Source organism: Panthera uncia, assembly GCF_023721935.1.
Source record: "Panthera uncia isolate 11264 chromosome C1 unlocalized genomic scaffold, Puncia_PCG_1.0 HiC_scaffold_3, whole genome shotgun sequence".
NCBI classification, from domain to species: domain Eukaryota; kingdom Metazoa; phylum Chordata; class Mammalia; order Carnivora; family Felidae; genus Panthera; species Panthera uncia.
In genome coordinates this window covers 72,800,302-72,821,727 of record NW_026057584.1, presented here as the reverse complement: position 1 = coordinate 72,821,727, position 21,426 = coordinate 72,800,302, and the positions used below count along the sequence as shown (strand labels likewise).

At 40.4% G+C, this 21,426-nt stretch overlaps 1 protein-coding gene across 2 annotated transcripts in view; it reads right to left on the bottom strand.

Moving 5' to 3' along the window:
- ACVR1 (activin A receptor type 1) overlaps positions 1 to 21,426 on the bottom strand; it is a 141,190-nt gene that overhangs the window by 55,115 nt on the left and 64,649 nt on the right. For both annotated transcript variants that reach the window (XM_049615612.1, XM_049615613.1), the window contains exon 3: positions 12,216 to 12,289. In XM_049615612.1, coding sequence (XP_049471569.1) covers positions 12,216 to 12,282 — 67 coding nt within the window. In that variant the 5' untranslated portion in view covers positions 12,283 to 12,289. The remainder of the gene's footprint in view (positions 1 to 12,215; positions 12,290 to 21,426) is intronic.

Sequence of the window (21,426 nt, the reverse complement as noted above, 5' to 3'; positions counted from 1 at the left end):
CAAATGAGAAACTGCTACAAGTAAACCAGCCTGCAACTATCACCCCAGAGGTCAGCAAAAGGAACAGGCTGAATTTCTTAGAGGTTCACCTCCAAGTAGCACAGATGACAATATGGTTATTAGACTATTATTATAAAAGTCAGATAGCTCAGAACTATATAGGCTAAAAAAGGAACCCCAAACATATCTGGACTCCTTCCAACAGTATAAACGACTCATTCATTTGAAATGACAGCCTATATTAGGCTTATAGATATGGGAGCCCTTCCATGGCCTCCTAATCTGAAAGTGCAGCTTGGCACTTCTCCAGAATCGGAAAGCATTTGAGATCTCTGGCATTAAACAAAGGCTCAGTGATGGATTTTGCAATGCCAGGTATCACTGCCAGAAGCCTGCTCCTAAGACAGAAACACAAAGGTCAGTCTGCAATGCCTAGTGAAGGGCATTTGATGGTCTGGTGAGAAGGCAAGCTATATGCTTGGGAATACGGTACCCCAAACACCATTAAATGCTCTCATTATAAAACCCCCATCTAGGGAACCCAAATTCCATTTGTTTTTGTTTGTTTGTTTGTTTGTTTGTTTGTTTACCCCTGATCAGAGAAACAGATACTTGGCAAAGTTGTAAAGCGAAGAAGAAAACATATTCTTGGAGTTAAGAAAGATTGAATAGGATCACATATAAATTAGAATAACAATGACATAAAATGATTTCAGGATTCCCAAGATTTTGAACTGATGATAGCTACAAATGTACCCTGCCTCCAGTGTTCTGGAACCGAGCAAATCACATCCCCATTCAGATGTAATCCTCTCTGTCTTCTGTGACTCTCCAAAGAGAGACGGGAGGGTTAATGTGGCCAGAAGTCCTTCCTGGTGGAGCTGATCCCCACGTCCTTAGGCTCCCCTATTATCCCCTCCATTCTTGGGAGGCCTCCCCTGTTCCAAGATATCAGGTCCTTTAGGTAGGGAATTTCCTCCATGTGGAGTGCTTACCTCCCTCCCTGCCTATACTCCATTTACCTAGTTAGCATCTACCTTCTCTTAAAGAAGCCTTTGTTCACACACTCAAATTTAAAGTAAGAACCACCTGTATACACTCACATGCATGTGTCTGTCTGGCTACTGAACGTCCAAGTCTCTCCTCCGGACTAGGAGCGCCATGAGGGGAGGGAATGACCCTACTCTGCTGTTACAGAGCCCTCGCCTGCCTCAATGATTGACAGGAGTACAAGCCTGATGGATATTTGCTTCCGGATGAATTTTCTCTTCACGGAAAGGATTTAGAGGTGGGAAGAGACATGATGCTGGTTTTCAGAGCAGACTGAGCCTATAAAGTCTTTAAATGTCAGCAGAGATCTTAAGGCAAGGCTTAGTCACCGAGCCAGCATGTCTGTGCAAGCCATTTCTTCCTAGAGGAGTTCGCCATAGCGTCACATCTGTTCACCTACTCTGGCTTACAAGTGTAGAAAATTAATACTTGCGGTGTGGTACAGTAGGTGTTCTGTCTGCCTGGTTGTTAGAAGAAAGAGGTAAAATACAAGAGCCCCTAAAACAAGGACTTATTTAACACATTAATAGAACAGCAGGGCTTGTATGGATGGTCCTTCCTTGGATGGCTGACATGAGGACGTTCGGCTACTCTGATGCTAAGGTGACCAGAATGATCAAAACATAGTAAGCGCCTGGCCTCCGGCCACATTAGGGGAGTCATGCAGGACTTGTCTGCTCAGCAGTGAAAAAGACGCCCCTGGTATTTGCTGCCATTTTTCTCCTATCAGTGAAAGTAATGGCGTTTTCAGCAGGGAGTAGGGAAAGACTGAATTACATCATTTTCCCCTTCTTGCTTTGCTGAAGGTGATAAGGATTCCTAAGTCATCCTGCATTTGAACTGCTGAAGCTGAGAGGGGGAAAAAAAAAAGTGCCATCTGTTTATTTTGTGTCTGAGCTGACTCCTTGTCTCTGAAATAATCCCTGTAAATTAAGCCCTATTGCAGCAGCCACACCTTCTATTTCAAAGCCAAAAACTTGGTCTGTGTTTAAGTGACTAACAAGTTAAAGAACATTGTGGGGTATTGACCTAAGACAATATTGGTCTGTCTTTTCCATGCGTTTTACGATTCCCAGAATGTAGCAAAGACATCGTTTTAATACTTGTACTATGTCAATGAAGCAACTCTTTAACAGGGGGAAAATAATGACCCCTTTCTTCATCATGTCTTCACACTTCTTCAATCTTCCCTTCAGAAAAACAAATGATTACAAAACCTAACGGAAATTACCTACTAAGGAATTCTCTTGGAGACCAGAAAATATCCCCACCCCACCCGCATATATTGACAACGCCTGGCCCTGAGTGAATCTCCACTTATTGGAAGACTAACAGAGAGTACCACAGCCTGAGGGTGGAGAGAAAAAGACCTGGTTGATTATAAACATTTCAGAGAAGCGATCCCTTTGTCATTTGGATTTGAAGAGAACCAGCGATGTGGTAACCGTCTATCAAATGTTGAGGCTAGAAGCCCTGTTCACAGTGTGGGAAGAGGTGTGCTTGACTCATGTGAGTTCCACAGGCTAACTAGGGAGTACACGGCTGCTCCAGTAAGGGTTTCCTAGCCAGGCGCTGTACTGAAAATTTTGCCGTTACAGAAAACCTTAACCAAGGGCTCTGCGTGGTATAGGATGATGGGAAAGGAACTATAGTGTGGACTCAGCACAAGGCTCCCACCTCTATTTGCCCTTCTGTGCCCTACCGGTGACTTGGCCTTCAAGGTTTTACTCACAATCAACAAACCACCACCACATCCCCAACAACCTTTCTGGAAGCTTTCAAACCACAGAGATAAATCCCTCAGAAGATGGGCAGGGCTCCAATTTGTTGAACAATAGTCTTAGGATGCCAGCCCCTAGGCAATGCAGTACCTGGAGTCAAAGGTAAAAATGTCCACAATTAGTTAAATTCCTCCTCTCTAGCTCCCTATTCTACCCCACCCCCAGAAAAATGCACGGAGAGAACAGGGGATTTCTAGACTACATTCTCTACAGCCTGCATGAAGCACAAGAGATTAAGCTATCCGAGGGTAAAAAGTGGGGGCACTGCTCAAGCCTCCGATACCGCTACTACCCTATCCCCCAATTTCCCAACTCACGTCCTAAGGCCCTATTGGGTCCAGAACGCCAGGGCAAGGTTAATTACGAGAGGAATCCCATGCCTTCAATCCCATGAATACATGTCTTGGGCATCTGTACTCCAGCCTTTAGCTTCATCTTTGCTTTGCATATCTTCTTTTCCCTATCAGTCTAACTAATATGGTCCACAAGAAGCCGCTAACTCCCAAATTCAACGCTTAAGAAGATTGGCGTAGTAGTCAATAGACTAAAGGATCCTGCAGTCACCAGGCCATGGTTGAGTGGGGGTCATTTTGAGCTTATTCTTTTTTCAGCCCTGAGCCCGCAGAAAGGCTCCAGGTGCCTACGCTCAAGGTAGACACCAAAAGCATTTTTTGAGAGTGCTGTGGACCATAATTGGCTTTTCAAACCCTCTCTTCCCCCTCCGCCCCCAATCTCTGTGGCACTGCATACCATTCCCAGCTTCCACAATCATCTTGAACCTTGGCAGAAGAAAGGCAGCTAAATCTGAGATGTGTCACGAGGCCACTGGCTAGGGAGCAAGAATATCTAAACACAAACTAAGGCGAAAGCAGCAGGCCAGACTTTCCACAGATTCCCATCAGCTCCTGTAGCTGCAGGGCACTGATAGCCTGAAGGTAACCCAAGTATCTCTGAAGGGTCACTTTTAAATAGTAGCTTTAATACACCCAGTCATTTCAGAAGTATTTCCTTCCAGAGCCCGCTTCCATCCACACTGACATGCCAACTGTGCCCAACAATGGCAAGCCCGCTGAAGACATGAAAGCCCAGAAGGAAAGGGAAGGATTCCCAAAGGGGCACAGGCAGCCCCATAACATGCTGTGATTCTATTCTATGGCCGCATTTGGACTGCTGAGAAAGAATAATCTAGCAAAGAGACACCATGCAGAAGTGGTCTACTGACAATCACTGGGGATTAAAGAACAGGTAGAAAATCAAACAAAATAGTTTAACGCCATGCCTTCCCGTTCTAAGACTGAAACAGTATAAACCCTGGATGGCTACCTTCCAGGAGTTTTTCAGGAAAGCTATTATCTCCAAGAGAAAACATATACCTCTCTCTCAGTCTACTGGACCACACTGTGGCTGAGCAAAGAGAACTGTATGGTGTCTTCAGCACATACTGTATATTATGCAGCCACCGTGACCACCCACTAACCCCAGACGTGCCAAAGAGTACTGCTCAGAAGAGGCTGCTGCTTTTTTTTTTTTTTTTTCTTCTTCTTCTTCCTTTTCAGCCAGGGCCAAAGTTTCTAAGATCTTCCTAAGAACCATTAAAATCCACACAGCCCCTCACCTATCCACCAAGTTGAGTCCCCACTGTCCTAAATGGCAGTCGGCCAGGGGCTGGTGTGTAAGGGACAGGTGCTCAGTGGGCTATTTTCAGTTGCTATCAGCTCAATCGGGAGCCGCACATGCTCAGTAGGCAGGCAAGCCTGGGTTGCATTTCAAACTCCGGGCAGCCAAGAGACGTACACCTTTCACAGCTGCCAGGGCAACCAGCTGCCCAGTGCTCCTCCCAAGACGGGAGCGATGAAAACAGTATAACCTGGCCAGCCAACATGCCAGCGAGCAAGCTGTACCTCGCATTTCACCGCCTGGGTTATTCTGAGCTGGGCTTATTGACACTCCATGGCAACACAGGAACAAAGGGCCAGCTAGAGGGATTTAAATGTCCTGCAAAAGTTGCTAGAAAAGTCAGCAGCTCAGGCTTCTGTTTGCATAATAAAAGTAGCAGTGGAATTATTATTAGGTTATTCTCAGTTGCCACTGCAGTTGTTATTCGTGAATAATAATAACAAAGGTCTGTAACAGAGGTCTACTCTTTGAACTCAGGTTTTGTTTTTGTTGTTTGCCACCATTAAGTTGCCACAGTTGGGAGGCCTCCCAAACTATGGCATGTGGGCCTATCCACCACCACAGGAGAACCAGTTTTCCTCACCCGTGTACCTCTCGCCTTGCCGTACCCCGTGATCCACTTCCGCTGCACAAATCTTTGCGAATGCAAACCACCCCTACTTAATCTTTCAATGGCTCTCACTCCCCTCAGGATAGGGAACACCCGCCTCAGTACCCCAGACCCTGCCGGGCCAGTAGGACCTGAACTCTCAACCCGGCTCCCTTCTCAAGACTGTGCTGGCCATGCTGGACTGTGCAGGTGGTGTCCTCACATTCCCCCACCTCCACGACTTCTCTGGGTGGGGCCCGTCTCTGCATCAGAAGTCCTTCTCGGCCCTTCCTTTGCTGGTCTAATGCCCGTTCATCCTGCCAAACTCCTGCTCCCTGGACTGCTGTCCCCAGTCCCAGCCCAGTGTGATATGAAGGTCCTTCCTGTTGATATCCCCGGTGCTGTGCTTTAACCTTTGCCTTATCCAACCAGACTGTGACTCCTTGACAGAAGGAACCACTTCTAGTTATGCTGACATCACCAGCGCCTACTAGCATACTCGTGCTAATTAATCAGTCGGAGATTGTAAGATTGTGCTACAACTGATTCTTTTTTCCCGAACTCAGAATAAATTCTTCGAAAGATGTGCTCTTCTCATCTCCTCAGCCCAGACCAGTCCCTGTCTCCTCTTTTTTTTTTCTTATATTATAATAATTAGTATTGTAGCCAACATTATTTATTCATTCATTTGTCAAATATTCACTGAGCGCCAATTATATGCCAGGCGCTGTCTTAGACACTGGGGATAAGATGATGAACACCACGAAGTCTTGGCTTCCTACGCTCCAGGGCTCACTTTGCTTGTACTCCCCATAAACTCTTCACAACCACCCTGTCACTGTTTCTATCGCGCCGCTGCAGGAATAGACCCTGAGAAGTGAAATAACGCGCGCATGCGCGCGCGCGCGCGCTCACACACACACACACACACACACACACACACACAGACGCAGTGAAGACAAAGAACATGGCTCATGACACAGTCTCACTCTGTCTCACTCTGTCTCTCTCCTGAGAAAGGCCTGCTTCCTCTGCATGGCCAAGAGCCTTCCCTTCAGAAGACTCTCTGACTAACCACATCATTTTTACCTACCAAAAATTACCCTAACACTTTGCAAAACTGACATTGTGAAGCAGATGAATTAGGACACGATGTTGAAGATAAAGAGAAGCCATGACAATGTAATTCAACATGGCAGTGTGTAGTATTATAAACACACCAGATGAGTCCAATTCTAAACTGGACTATGGGTTTTTGTTTTTGTTTTTCCTATCTATTCTTTAGAACCTTTCTGAATGGATCCGATTCTTCTTTTCATACAAACTAGCTTGGTGTAGGTACCAGAATGTAGAAGGTGAAATAAATACAACTAACTAAATAAATACGTAAGGCCACTCCCACTCCAAATCACCATTCGATTACAGGCAGAGGTGGTTGTTTTTGTTTCCTTAAGGTGATTTTCACCACCTCCTGCCCAAAAGAAATTTCATTCTTCCTCTTATTTCTTCCCTCCTGGCCACATCCCCCAAATTTCATATCCTCGGAAGGTCGGTGCTCCGCTCTAACCCATAACAAAGAATTAGATGGAGCATTACCGTGGATCTAGGAAAACACCCTGCTCTGCAGAGCTCAGATTCAGCTGATTAGAATCAGGCAGCAGCTGTTCCAGTGTTAACGACCAAGGCTGAGGAGGCACAAATGTAAACTTCCCTCTTCCTGTCAAACTACTGGCTCGGACAGAGAGGATGGTCGGGGCTTCGTGAACTCGTAAAAAAATAAAAGGTTCCAGGCCAGCTCTGCTGGAGAACGCACAGGTCGGTGGTCAGAGCTTTCACCTGAGGGCAGCAGGCACTTCCGGGCAGGGAGCTCCTAGGAGCAGACTGGAGTCACCTTTTTAAACCATGGAGCATGAACCATTCGTGGGTAGGGAAATCGATTTTGTGGTTGAAAACAAGGTCTCTTTTTTTTTTCTTTTTAAATTAAAATAAAGCCGAATGGAATAAAAAAGAGAAGAAATGGGAGTACGTTAAACATAGTAAGAGTAGCTGCTGTTTTTGCACAAATTTTGTGTTTCAGATGTGTGTGGGTCCTACTCTAAAACGTTTCTAAATGTAGATGCGCTGGGTCCAACGCTAAAATGTTTCTTACTGTGAGTCACAGTGAAAAGTTTGAAAGTCACTCCGCCCTGTGTCTTACATGATCTTGGACTTGACATGAGTTCTGAGTAATTATGACTATTCCATATAATCATTATCTGTGGAAGCTTGCCTGAGGTCATGCTGGGCTGCAGAAGGAACTTCCTGAGGACGGGCTAATAGCGTTTTGGGAGTTACAAAGCAATTTTTTATTATGTCTTATTTTCCTTGGTGTTTACTTTTTTCCAAGAGCGAAAGTTGCATATATGACACATCAACAAATTTCCTGCTTCGCAAGTTTTTCCATAAAGAGGAGATGGCAACCATCTTCTCATTCTTGAGACCTATCTTCATAAAAAGAGAAGCCGAGAAGCTATTGCGCTGCCCTCTCACTGCTGACCACAAGGAAATCGTTTCATGAGCGTGGGTCTTCGATTTGTTTTCACATCTGTTCAGTATTTGACTTAGATCGAATTTTTAGAGTCTTCTCCACCTCCTACTGCTACTACCCTCCTCTCATATAAATGCACTAAATACGAACATTTTATAATGTCCACTGGGGGGAAAAAATGGATGTGGCTTCAGTTTACCCACAGCCAAAACAAACATCTCCTAAGAAGAAAAAACTAAAAGGAAACTTTGTCGTAGTTCACCTGACATCAACTAACACACCACCAGTCTGTTAGAGAAGAAAATCTGACAATAAAGAAACAGGATCTTAAAAGTGTGCACTTCCATCAGATATTTACACTTTAGGTCTTAGTAATGAGTGGCAAACAATAGCTCAATATTTCTCATCTCTCTCCCCAAAAAGTCTCTCATTTGATGATGTGTCAGTGAAAAAGATTTTATTCTGAAAAGGGATAAATTATAGTAATGAGAAATGAGAGCAACAAATTTAATAAAGACATTTCTCTTACACTCACTCGCCCCTTCAAGAACTTCCTGAATCTTCAATAATGAGAAATTCAAAGAAAGGCTTATTCTATTCTTCTTCTACAGTCGCAAAGAGGGGCACCTTTGTGGACCCTAACAAAAAGTCCATTGAAGTTATCCCTTTCCTTCCCTCATTGGGTAATTGGGCTGGAAAGTCTTGAGTGGTGATGGCTTTGGAAATAATAAAATCAAGTCAGCCCACAAACTAATTTAGAACTTAGCAATCTTCTCTAGAACAGGCCAAAACCTCTTGCAACAAACCTCTGCAAAAGTCCAGTGCTCCCTGCTATAATAAAATCTAACTATGGCTTGCAAATTTGATAAAATGTGGGTCATCTTAGCTTAGAAATATTTCTGAAGCAATATTCCATTTTAAGTATTTGTGTCATGGACGTCACCTGCAAATGCTCTCAGGGACAAAGGGAAAGCCAAACATGGAGGTTCTGGAACAAAAATGGACTTCTCCCCAGTGGCATAATAGCAGTATTAGAGCATGATTAGTCTTATTAATGGGAAGGGATAGGAAGGATATATGGATAATTAGGACTCAAGTGCTCTTCTCGGTGAGAGCAAATAAAACTCTTCCTGCAGCTAGAGTTGTGTATATAATGAACATGAAAAATGAATACTGGTATGAGAGATGAGAAATTTAAAAAAAAACATAAACCCAGGTAAAGGAGCCTGATCATCTGCTCTCATCTCAGCTCTCAGACTGGACTGAGGGGGCGTCTAGCATGCATCAGATATAATGTCAGTGTGGACGTAGCTAATTTAAGGTACAGAAAAAAAAAAAGCAATATTCTGAAGAAGGTTGATAATGATTGAAGCTCTTGAATACCATTCCTTAAAGTATATTATACCTTTTTGTTGGCTGTGTAATCCTGAGCGAGAGTTTTAACCAATTCAAAGGCACATCCCCAAAAACCTATCTCATCAGGGTAATCATGAGAATTATGGGAAATAACTCATATAAAACATTTGGCATATATTAGCCACCACTCAATAAGTATTGCCTATGATCATCAAGGAGATAGTTATAGTAAGCAGTATTTTCCAGACCTATTTAGTCTTTTTTGACATGGAGTATTTAGGATTCCATACAACTTGAGAAATATTCTAAAGTACACTCATACTAACCAAACTCTACCAAAATCACTATTGGGGACCTATTATTTGAAGTGCACACTATTTCCAATCAATATTTAAGAAACATGTGGGAGTAATTTGGGAGACAAAGGGAAAGTTGTTGTTGTTGTTGTTGTTTTCAATGAACTAAAAAGAGTACACTACCCAACAAAATATATTGGAATAAAATCTCTATGACTTTCTTATTTATGCCCCAGTAATGCCATCTAGCTCCACTGAAGCACAATCAATCAGGTGCCATAGCTACTTTGCAAACATCAAACATGGTTCTATTTCCTTTTAAACTTGGTAGTCGAAAGGTCTGCACTCAATAATCTTTGGCGCTAGTATAAAGATTTTAGTTATCTGCCCTATTATTTACCTCTTTTGGTGAAATATTTTGTACTTAACATTTGCTTTATGACTAATGTTGAATATATTAGAGTACATTACAATCAAGGGTTCTCAGTGTGGGGTTTTTTTTTTAATTCCTAGTAAATATACAAAAACAAAGAGTCTTTTCACAGAATATGCTATTGACAGTTAACAAGAAGTTGAGTCATGAAGGGAAGACAGGACTAAGGCAACTGTTATTAGGATTAGAGCACTCTAGGCTATAGCACGCACTGGATATTCTGGTTTAAAAAAAAAAAAAAGCTATTGCAACTAAAGAATAAAGAGTCCTTTTCCTTCCTTGTAAACATCCTAGTGGTGGTGATATATTAAAGAGCAGGACTTCAGGGGCAATCCGTTTCCATTTCAGCCAGACTGACTTGTTTCATGACATATCTGCACTGGGGCTTTAGGGGGTCATCTGCCGGATTCTTTGGGCAGTTCAAGAGCTAAAAGCAGGAAAAAACAACCAATGACATGGTTGTTAATATTGACTCATAAACACCCTTTTCTCCTTCTTTCTTCTCCATTCTTTCTCCACTTCTTCTCTCTTCATACTACATACCCACAACCACAGGCCCACCCATGATATCAAATGAAACCAGTAAGAACTGCTTAATACCATACGAAACTGATACTATATCTAGGGAAGGGAATGGAATTTGGAGGGACTTTGTGCCACTACATTCTGTAGATTTTTTTTTTCCTAGTTACCATAGTGTAACAATTACACAGAGGAGGAAAATTCCTGTTTTCCTGTTGGGTCTCCAGATATTGTCAAATGTTCCTTGGAGAGTAAAATAACTCCCAGGTGAGAACGACTGGTAAAATTTGACTGTTAAAAATTTGAACTACTATCAAATTTTTCCAACCCAATTCTTACTAATTCTTACAACTTAGGACCCAACCTTTCCTCTGATTTAAACACCTCCAATTCTTTCAACTTACCACAGGGGATCCTTAATTTATATCTTATCTTATATATTTATATCTTAATTTATAATTTCTCGGTACTGTAGCATTATTGAAATGTTTTTAACACTGCTTAGAGCAGAATCTAGACTACAGACACCTAAATTGGTTACAACGGCACTGTCCAACAGAAACTTAATGTAAAGCCCATTACGTAGTATTACATAATGTAATATTATTGGATAAACATAGGAGAAAATCCAGATGACCTTGGGTACGGCAATAATTTTTTAGAGGCACAATCTATGAAAGAAATAATAAACTGGACTTCATTAAAATTTAAAACTTCTGCTCTGTGAAAGACAACATCAAGAGAATGAAAAAGCAAGTGACAGAATGGGAGAAAATATGTGCAAAAGACACACGTGATAAAAGACTGTTATTCAAAATGTGCAAAGAACTCTTACAACTCAAAAATAAGCAAACGAACAACCTGATTAAAAATTGGGCCAAAGATCTTAACCGCTACCTCAACAAAGAAGATAGAAAGATGGCAAATAAGCATATAAAAGCATATGCTCCACGTCAGATGTCATCAGGAAAACGCAAATTAAAACAACAACGAGATACCACTACACACCTATTAGAGTGGCCAAAATCCAGAATCACTGACAACACCAAATGCTGCTGAGGAGTTGGAGCAACAGGAACTCTCTCTCATTCATTGTTGGTGGGAATGCAAATGGTAGAGTCACTTTGAAAGACAATTTAGAGGTTTCTTATAAAACTGAACATACTCTACCATAAAATCCAGTAATCACAAACCTTGGTATTTACCCAAAGGAACTGGAAACTTTTGTCCACACACAACCTGCACAGCAACTTTATTCCTAACTGCCAAAACCCAGAAGCATCCGATGTATCCCTTCAGTAGGTCAATGGATAAATAAAACTGTGGTACATCCAGACAATGGAATATTATTCACTGCTAAAGAAATGAGCCATGAAAAGACACAGAGGAACCTTAAGTGCCTACTCACAAGTGAAAGAAGCCAATCCGAAAAGACTACATATCGTACGATTCCAACTATATGACATTCTGGAAAAGATAAAACTATGAAGGCAGTAAAAAGATCAGTGGTTGCTAGTGGTAAGGAGGGTGGGGGGAAGGAATGAACAGGTGGAGCACAGGGGGTTTTTAGGACAATGAAATACTCTGTATGATACTATAATGGTGGATACACGTCATTATACATCTGTCCAAACCCACAGAATGCACAACACCAAGAGTGAACCCTAACGTAAACTACAGACTTGGATAAATATGACGTGTCAGTGTAGGTCCGTCAGTTATAACAAGTGTACCACTTTGGTGGGGGGATGTTGGTGATGGGGAAGGGTCTGAATGTGTGGGGGCAAAGGGTATATGAGCACTCTCTATACCTTCCTCTCAATTTTGCTGTGAACCAAAAACATGACTTTAAAAAAATAAAGTCTTAACAAAGGGGGAGAATGGAGGAGTGTGAAGTGTGGCAGGATTAAGAACAACCTAGTTCACAGAGAGCCAAACACTACACAGAAACTTACCCTACTCCAAATAGCTGTGAGACACTTACCTTCCATACTAGGGGAAGGGAAAGCAATCATCATTAGCACAGGAAGAATCATCACTCCATCTACCATTGTACAACTGTGGAGGAAAAATAAGACATATAAGTAAAACAAAAAATTTAACCGTAGGATGACAAATTAAATTAAGCATACTATCTTCAAACTGCCATTCAAGGCCTTTCTTACAAATCCCCCTCACATATGTCGCCTTATTTCTTGGTAAATTTAAACATATACCCTTTACGTATTTCTAAACAAATCATCTTAAGGAGTTAATCAGATTTACCTCCCACTGGTGGCCACTCTAAGGCAGCTGCGACTTTCTCTGAGTCCAGAGGGTCTACCCTCTTAGAGGCAACTCAATAAGGACATAAAAAATTCCCAGCTAGAAGGCTAAGCATTCTCAAAGAATTTTAAGCTAGAATTTTATCTTATCCTATGAAATGCAAAATTGGCACTAAATTTAAAACCTCTGAGAAATATGAATAGACTGTTGTAACATGATGTTAAAGATTAAGTGACTGAATAATTCAAGCATAATTTTTGAACCTTACTTCTACTTTAAAAGAATTAGAGGTAGAGCATCATCACACAGCCCAAAAGGGGAACAATACAACAACAAAAACAACACAAAAAAACCTACAACTTATCCCTCATCTATGACAAAGCAATGCAGGATAGACACAACCAGGATAGGAAGAGATCATGTAAATGTGAAATACATCAAACTATATAATCAAGAGAAAGTAAGATACCAGATATGAGTTTCAAGTTGATATTGCCCTAAATTGGCAAAAGCTCAATTTTCTAAGTCAAAGGACTACAACAAAGAACTTTTAATAATAACTTAAATAATTCCTGCAAAATTTTGGGAATATGATGAAAATTCTGGTTATACTAATTCTTTAGTACAAGAAATAATTTTTAAAAATTAAACCTTTGACTAGTTGTGATTTTCTGGATGGTAAATAAACAAGAAAACTGGTCAAGTTCTTTAATGCACACGTTAGTGTGCTATCTTACACTTAGAGCTCAAAGCAAAGAGCAAAAGCCTATTGCTATCTAAGCTGTCTGGAGTGGACACCTTCTGGTTCATATTAAAATCAAAAATTTTGTTTGGTGGTCAGACTGTTCATTCTCCACGTCCCCATCTTATCTTACCACCCTCATCTCAACTGGTCCATAATTATACTTTAGTCTACCCCTTCTCTAATAGCAATGTAAGGAATAGCAACGTAAGGAAGAAGCAATGTACCTTCTTTTTACACTTTTTAAAGCACATGAAACTTGAGTGTCCTCTTTTACTGTTATTATTATGTCCATGTTCACAAAGATCTTTTCTATGACAAGCCCCTGATTTGTGGCATGTAAGTGCCTCATGTGGCTGCCAGTGTCGTCACAACCAGATACAGACTCCTCCATCACCATCTTGTCTCCATGCCTTTGAATGGGGAGCACACTGCTGGTTTCCTCTGCCTCAACAGCCCTAAGCGTCCTCTTCTACCCTTCTTCTACTTACTCCCCTCCTCCTGTCATTCATGACCTAGCTCAAAAGGCAAACATTTGGTGAAACACCTCTCCATCAGCAGTCACTTCTAGCACCCAGCACTGGGCTAACAGCACTTGAAATCAATTACTTGTCTAAGTCAGTCTCCAACGCTAACCTTCCTGTCCCTAAAAGAGGTACATGGATCCTAGGGTCATGCAAGAACATTTACTGAATTACAGGATGAAAATACAGATCTTACTCTTATTACAATGGGGTTACATCCTGATAAATCCATCCTAAGTTGAAAATATCAGAAGTGGAAAATGAATTTAATACACTTAGTCTACCAAACATCAGAGTTCAACCTAGTCTACCTTAAATGTGTTTAGAACACTTAATATTAGCCTACTGTTGGGCAAAATTATCTAATGCAAAGCCTATCAAAGCCTGTTTTACAATATGGTATTGAAAACCTCATGTAATGTATTGAATACAGTACTGAAAGTGAAACACAGAATGGTTGTCGGGGAACAGAATGGTGGTAGGTGTGTCCGTTGTTCACCCTTGTGACAGCGTGGCTGGGAGCTGCAGCTCACTGCTGCTGCCCGGTGTCACGAGAGAGGGTCATACCACATATTGGTAGCCCAGGAAAAGACCCAAGGATCCAAAGATCAAAATTCGAAGTACAGTTTCTATTGAATGTTTATCACTTTCACATCATGGCAAAGTCAAAAAAAATCTCTAAGTCAAACCCGAAGATCAAAATTCGAAGTACAGTTTCTACTGAATGTTTATCACTTTCACATCATGGTAAAGTCAAAAAACTCTTTTAGTCAAACCATGAGAAGTCAGGGACTGTATATACTAGAATTTGTATCCTATGCAAAATCTAATAGAGCGATAAATAACTTGAGGCTTTATTTGGTGTCTCTCTCAGTTCCTTTGACAGTCTAGTTCAAAAGATGTCTTCCAGAAAGAAATGTGGACATGATTTGCTTAGAGTACAGCCATGTACTATACTTCTGAGGGTCAATTTAAGTATGTTATGAAACAAGCCCTCCCCAGATTACAAGTGTTCTAAAACTACAGATTGAATATATTATTAATGAAAGCACCAGAAAGAATAAGAAAATGGTGGAGTTGATATCTCTATTCCTAGTGGTTGTTTGTTAATCACTTTACTAGAAAAAAAGCAGTTAATATTCAGTTCAATCTGACAAGAAGCAGGCTCCCCAAATTCAAAATTAAAAACTACTTGAAAATGGATTTGCTTCCAGTATCATAAATAGTAAACATTATCCTGAATAATACAATGTTATCACCATTAACAATACCTTAAATATTTCACTGTCAAACTTCTTAAAATTTCTATTTTATGTATATTATATCATACATAGTTTTTATTTTATATGAAACTTACAAGCAACACACACAGTGAGGGTACATGCTTAAAAATATTTTTAATGGATGGGATATGTCCTCAAAAGCCTTTGAAAACCACTGGACTATCTTGTTCTTATCTGTGAATTCCCAATTCTCCTTTCCTTCCTTCCTTCTTTCAATACCTATTAAGGGTCTACTCATGTATTAGACATTAGAAACTTAAAATGGTAAAGATATATAAACATAGCCCTTACTATCATGGAGCTTTCATCTATGGTGATAATCAAATAGTCATCCAAATGATTTTATAATTAAAAACTAAATGAAGTGCCAGTTATAAAAAAAAAAAAAAACAAATGGGTTAAATAGGACTGCTAACAAAATAACTTGAGATTTTCTGTGTAGAAGAGCTTCCCCAGGAAGGTTATATCTAAATAGGAATCAGAAAGATGAGTAGAAGATACCAGAACAAGGATGAGTGTGTAAGCGCGCGCGTGTGTGTGTGTGTGTGTGTGCGCGCGCGCGCATGTGTTGGGGTGGGTAGCACCTTGAGGTGGAGGGTTGCATTTAAGGAGAAAGGCGCAGCTTCTCAGCTTACGCAGAGGCCCTACAGCCAGGACAAGCATGAAGTCCTACAAATTTACGCATATTTCAGAAGTGAAGAAAAAAGCCAGGCTGGGTCACAGCCAGCCTAGAAAGAAGAGTTAAAGAGGGTGGAGAGACCCAAGAAGGCTGAAGGTAGGCAGAGGCGGAACTTCGATAAGGCACAAAAAGCCCAGGGAAGCCCTCCACTCACTCACCTCTGGACATTCTTGCCAACCATGTTCCTCTCCCTTCTCACATCTGGTCCCTAACTAACCATCCATTTTCCCAGGCACTCTGACCAGCCGGCTTCCTAGCTTTGTATACATGATGCTCTTCAAGAGTAGGTCCTTTTTTTTAGAGTCCAACCTGGCTAATTCCTATTCAGCCTTCAAGTCTCAACTATCACCTCCTTCTAGACTGTCCTTGCCTCAACCCTCGCAGCCCTCATTACACTTTCATATACCACTTTGTTAATTTTCATTCACAGAACTTATCATAATTAATAATTATATGTTCATACCCGTGTGTGCTTTTGAACATCTGTCTCCTCACTAGACTGTAGATTCTGTGGTAGCAAATTCTACAGTCAATTTTATTAACCACTACCAAGTAGATGCACATTAAATATCACTAAATTCAAAATTTCCCTGAAATAATCAGCTCAATTTAAGTTTAAATTCTAAAGAGTTAGCTATCACTCCCATGTCCCAACACACAAGCACATACACACTGCAAAGAAATGACAGGATTAAGATATTTATCATCTCTGTGACTTTAATCTCTACCATTTAGTTTGGGTACTAATAGAAGTCAGCAGTCAATAAGCTTCAAAATCAAGAATCTTTCTACTATTAAAAAAAAACCCTAAAAAACTAAAATTAAAAGACTATCACCATTGGCAATTTTTCCTGTCACAAAGCCAACAAAAACCCATGCCCCAAAATACATTTTAACATATTATGATCATGCAAGCAAAATTGATACTTGATATTAGGCTCATAAATGGAAAACAGGAAAAAAAAGAATTATAAAGTTAATCTCCCAATCTAGTCTGTTTATAGGATAGATAGCTCAAACCTGCCATAATAAAAAAAAAAAAATCTTTGGAAAAAAATATGAGCATCGCTACTGGCTGCCCTTTTGTTCAGTGTCTGGAGTGTCTCTGGTAACCAGTTAATTCAGCTATTAAAACCAGTACATCTAAAAGGAAAGGGGAAAAGAATGTAGAAAGGAGAACGTTCTGGAATAAATTCCCTGGTCATATTTTAATTATAAAAAAAAATCAGTATCCCAAAGTCCCAACTTGAGGCCTCAAGGATCTATTCCCAACTTTAAAATACACTGAAAAGAAAATATTGTTTTTAAAGGTAAATTTTCAATTATCCTGCTCTCAAGTATTTCAGCGTATGAAGTTTCAGATGTAGGTTGGCAAAAAAAGAGGGACTGGTAGTGGAAAAAGAGAGGAACAATAATTCAATAGTTTGGGGATGCCTTACTCCACTGGCTTTCACACTTTTTGGTCTCAAAATAACTTTACAGTCTTGAAAAGTATTGAGCCCCTTAAGGAGCTTGTCAATGTGAGCTTTATCTATCAACATTTACTCTATTAGAAATTTAAACTGAAGAATTTTTTAATACTGTATTTGTTTTAAAATAACATTAAACATGCTGGAGTGCAAAGGTGATTCAGTCAGTTAAGGGTCCAACTCTTGATTTCGGTTCAGGTCATGGTCTCACAGTTTGTGAGACTGAGCCCCGTGTTGGTCTCTAGGCTGACCATGCACAGCCCAGGTGAGATCCTCTCTCTTTCTCTCTCTATGCCCCTCCCCCATTCATGTGCACACCTTCTCTCTCTCTCTGTCGGTCTCTCTCAAAATAAATAATCAAATAATTGTTTAAAAAATAGAAATAAAATAACAATAAACATACTACCCTGTCCAAAAAAAGGTAGTAAGAAAAGTGGCATTATTTTCCATTTTTGCAAATCTCTATGTTTGGCTCAGTAGAAAACAACTGGATTCTCTTATATAGTTCTGCATTCAATCTGCTATGCCATGTTGTACTTGTTGAAGTACATATAGAAAATACAACCTTGCACATATATATCCGAGGAATCAGAAAGATGATTGATACATAAACACTCTTGGAAGGACCTCTTGGAACCACTGAGAACATCACAGAGACTCCATGAAATTCTGGACACTCTGAGAATCATTGCCCTACTCTTTTAAATGTTCATTCTTTCTACCATACCAGACAACCAGATGGTACCTGATATTTTAGGATAAGCATTTACCCAATACATGACAAAAATGTTACTGTTCTATAGCTTTAGAAATCTCATTAACTTCTCTATCATCAAAGAAGTCAACAAGTCTAATGGTCAAGGAAGAAGGCATTAGACTTTTGTTTGGAATGTAGGAAGAATACTTTATGTACACAACTAAATATTTTTTACATGTGACATAAAATCTGTGATAAGAAGGTACTCAACTGTTCATCTACTTTGGTTGAACCAAAATCCATGTGCAATGTTCTACGGTTAGCTAACTGAAAAATCATAGACTACTGGGGATTCCAGTTTATTATCTGAAGCGTACAGAGTATAAATTTTTGCCTCCAATATATGTCATCTCCTTTCTTTTCTTGGATAAGGTCTTCTATCCCTAGTAATTGATCTGTCTTTCCTTTAGACACAAGGGAAAGAGCTATTCAGAAAAAGTTTAAGGACCCACCCATGGTAACTAAGGTACCCTCTTTAAATCAGCACCATCTCTTACAATGTCTCAGGACTACTCTCTTAGTTAGGAGAAGGAACAGACCCATGATTTTTCTGCTACAAACAGGTATATCACCAGGGCAGAACAGATCCGCTTTCAAAATCCCCTGGTACTTTTTAAACTCCATTTATAGATCAGACATATCCAGTCAAAGAGCTCAATTTTGAACACGTGTGGGCTTGAGACCAAGTGTGGCACTTGTTTTATGCATCACAATTTTTTACAGCTGGACAGGAGCCAGAGACACATTGTAATACATTAACTCCTCTCCCCCCAAAATCACAAAACGTTTTGATATTGATCACAGAATAAACAAGAGTATAATACGCTTCTATATTCAATTTTTGGAACTCATATTAAGCAATCTAGTTGCTAATCCACTATTAGAACGAAGGATATTCCTAAAACCTAGACTTAAGGACAGCAAACAGCTTGTTATCTGCGATGTTGGAGATGAAGGAAAAGTTGTAAGACAAATTAAGATACTTTCCCATTAGAAAGGTCTACAAAATGTTCATTGTCTGGACCAGTCTAAACTCATTTGGTCTGTCCATTTGTTCAACACATAATTTACTGAGTACTTATTTAATAGGGACTTTCTTGATACTCTCCTCAATTCATCTTCTAACAATTTACAAGTTAGAAAGAATCTTAAAAGCCTAGGTTGTACACCCACCTCTCCCAATTTTGAATAACTTTTACACCATCTACATGCGGTTGTTCTCTCATCACTGGTGAGGGTTGTCACTACTTTTCCAGTTTTTTTCTTTGTATTTCTTTATTGGTCTCTGCCATGCCTTCCATTAGGAAAACAAATTCATTCTCTTTAATATAAAAGGTAGAGGCAGAGCAGGAAAAGGAGCAAGAGTAATTCTGTTTTCTCTTGTTATCTGTTAACATTACATAGTTCTCACCCTAACAGTAGTGGCACATACTAACTAGCCAGACACTGTGCTTAGAGATCATATGCACTGTCTCATTCAATCTCTCCCTCAAACACTCTAAAATAATACTCATATTAATCCCATTTTACAGATAAGAACATGAGTGGGTAGAAGTAACTTGCTAAAGGACACAAGATTAAACCTAAGACCACCTGACCAGAGTTCAGGTGTTATTAAACCATGACTTACAACCTTCATTAAACCAGCCAGCCACAGTTTAGCAATGTGTGTTTGTCATCCTTAACATTTTATCCAAGTTTCAACACATTCTGTGCTTTAACCATCTGGATTTTCCTCTTAGAAAATAATCTTTACTCACGGCTATTTGGACCATCTTTCAATCATGCCCTCTTTCCGTTGCTCTAACCTCAAAATTAATTTCATAGGTTCTGCAAACTCAGATTATCTCTGTACTCCTGAAAACAAGATCTAAATGTGAAAGGAAAACCAAGCCACTCTGATACTGTTCATCAAGTGGTTTCCATCTCCCACCTCTCAACCCACTCTCTGGTTCTCCTGTAGCTCACATCTCAATATGAAAGCAGAAATTAGTGTAAGCCAGGCACATTTGGGACAGAGTTAGTAGTAAGACAAATTCTGGACATGAAACTTTGCAGGAGGGTATACTTAAAACAACCACCCCCAAGTAGGACAAAAATCATCCATTATGTACCAACAATTCTGTCTCTTCTATGCTCAATAGGCAGAGAGACAACCCAAGGACAGCTTGCTTGCAACTACCTGGACCTGTGGAAGGGGTGAAAAGAGGGCTGTCAGTTACTCTGGAAAAAAAAAAAAAAGGCTAACCTGAAGCCATCATACCATATAAGTCAGGGACTTTTCTCCAGTTCACAAATGACCTGTGAAATATATTTAACACCACACTGTGTCTGAACTGGCAATGTGTAAGTTGCCAGGGCTTGGTTTTATATAGACTTCACTGCTGCTGCAGGGTTTCTGGTGGGATGTTACTTTCAGAATATTAGCATGTAATTTGATCTTCCGCGATAGATGAATACAAATAGCTTCTTGGACAAGTCCTATAGAACTGAAACCCAGCCCCTGGATCAGTCCATCCTGTAGTTAGAGGAAATAATTACAGATTATTTCAGGAAAGAAAGGGTTTTGACTGAAAGAGTTACACTACAAACATTCCAGCTGTGACAGATGGACCCAAGATAAGGCTTGGAAAGGAGAGGAAAAGAACAATATAATCTGAACGGGCTTTGGGGGGTGGGGAAGATGAGCCTTCATTGAATGAAAAGTGAAAGGTTTAAGTTAGGCTAGCATGTAAGAACCAAAGAGTCCCCAGTAAATTTATTTTAAATGTATACAGGACGAAACTGACTTTGCTGCACCCCTACCCAATTTACAGATAATACTAAGCAAAGCTTCTGAGATTTTGATGTTGTGATCACCCACTGCATGCCTTACTGGTATCCAAAGACTAGGTTTTATTTCAACACGCTTGACTGCATGGAAACTGTCCCTCATTTTCCACTTCGTTCCCTGTGTATCAAATAGCCATGGCTCTCCTGCTTTGTTTCAACTTACAGGACCCCATCAACTCCCAGCTGTTTTGTTATATTCTCCTAGGTAGCTCAGGGCTCATGCCTCTCCCTCTAGTTCACATACTATGACTGGAACGATTTTTCCGATTTTTCCTTTTTTTTACCCAGTGGTAGGAAGGACCCTGTTATCCCTATTCCCTCCCCCCACCACTGGCCCGAGACAAAACTTGTGGATGCCCAACTGTGGAGTCCATCTAAAATCGCACTTCCTCCCTAAATCCTCAGTCAGATGCTGCCTCGACCCTCTGTCTTCTCATTTCTAACTATGCCTGAAGTTTCCCCTTTCACCTAATAGTGCAGACTTGTGTACCCATTACTGGACAAATGGTGTTTCAGGCAACTACTGTCTGATAAAACTGTCCCAATTCTAAGGCTAATATAATTAACCTATAATAATTTGAAGGCTGGAGGGAAGGCTAGGATGAAATAAAAGAGACACCAGTACCAAGGAGGTATCTCTCTCT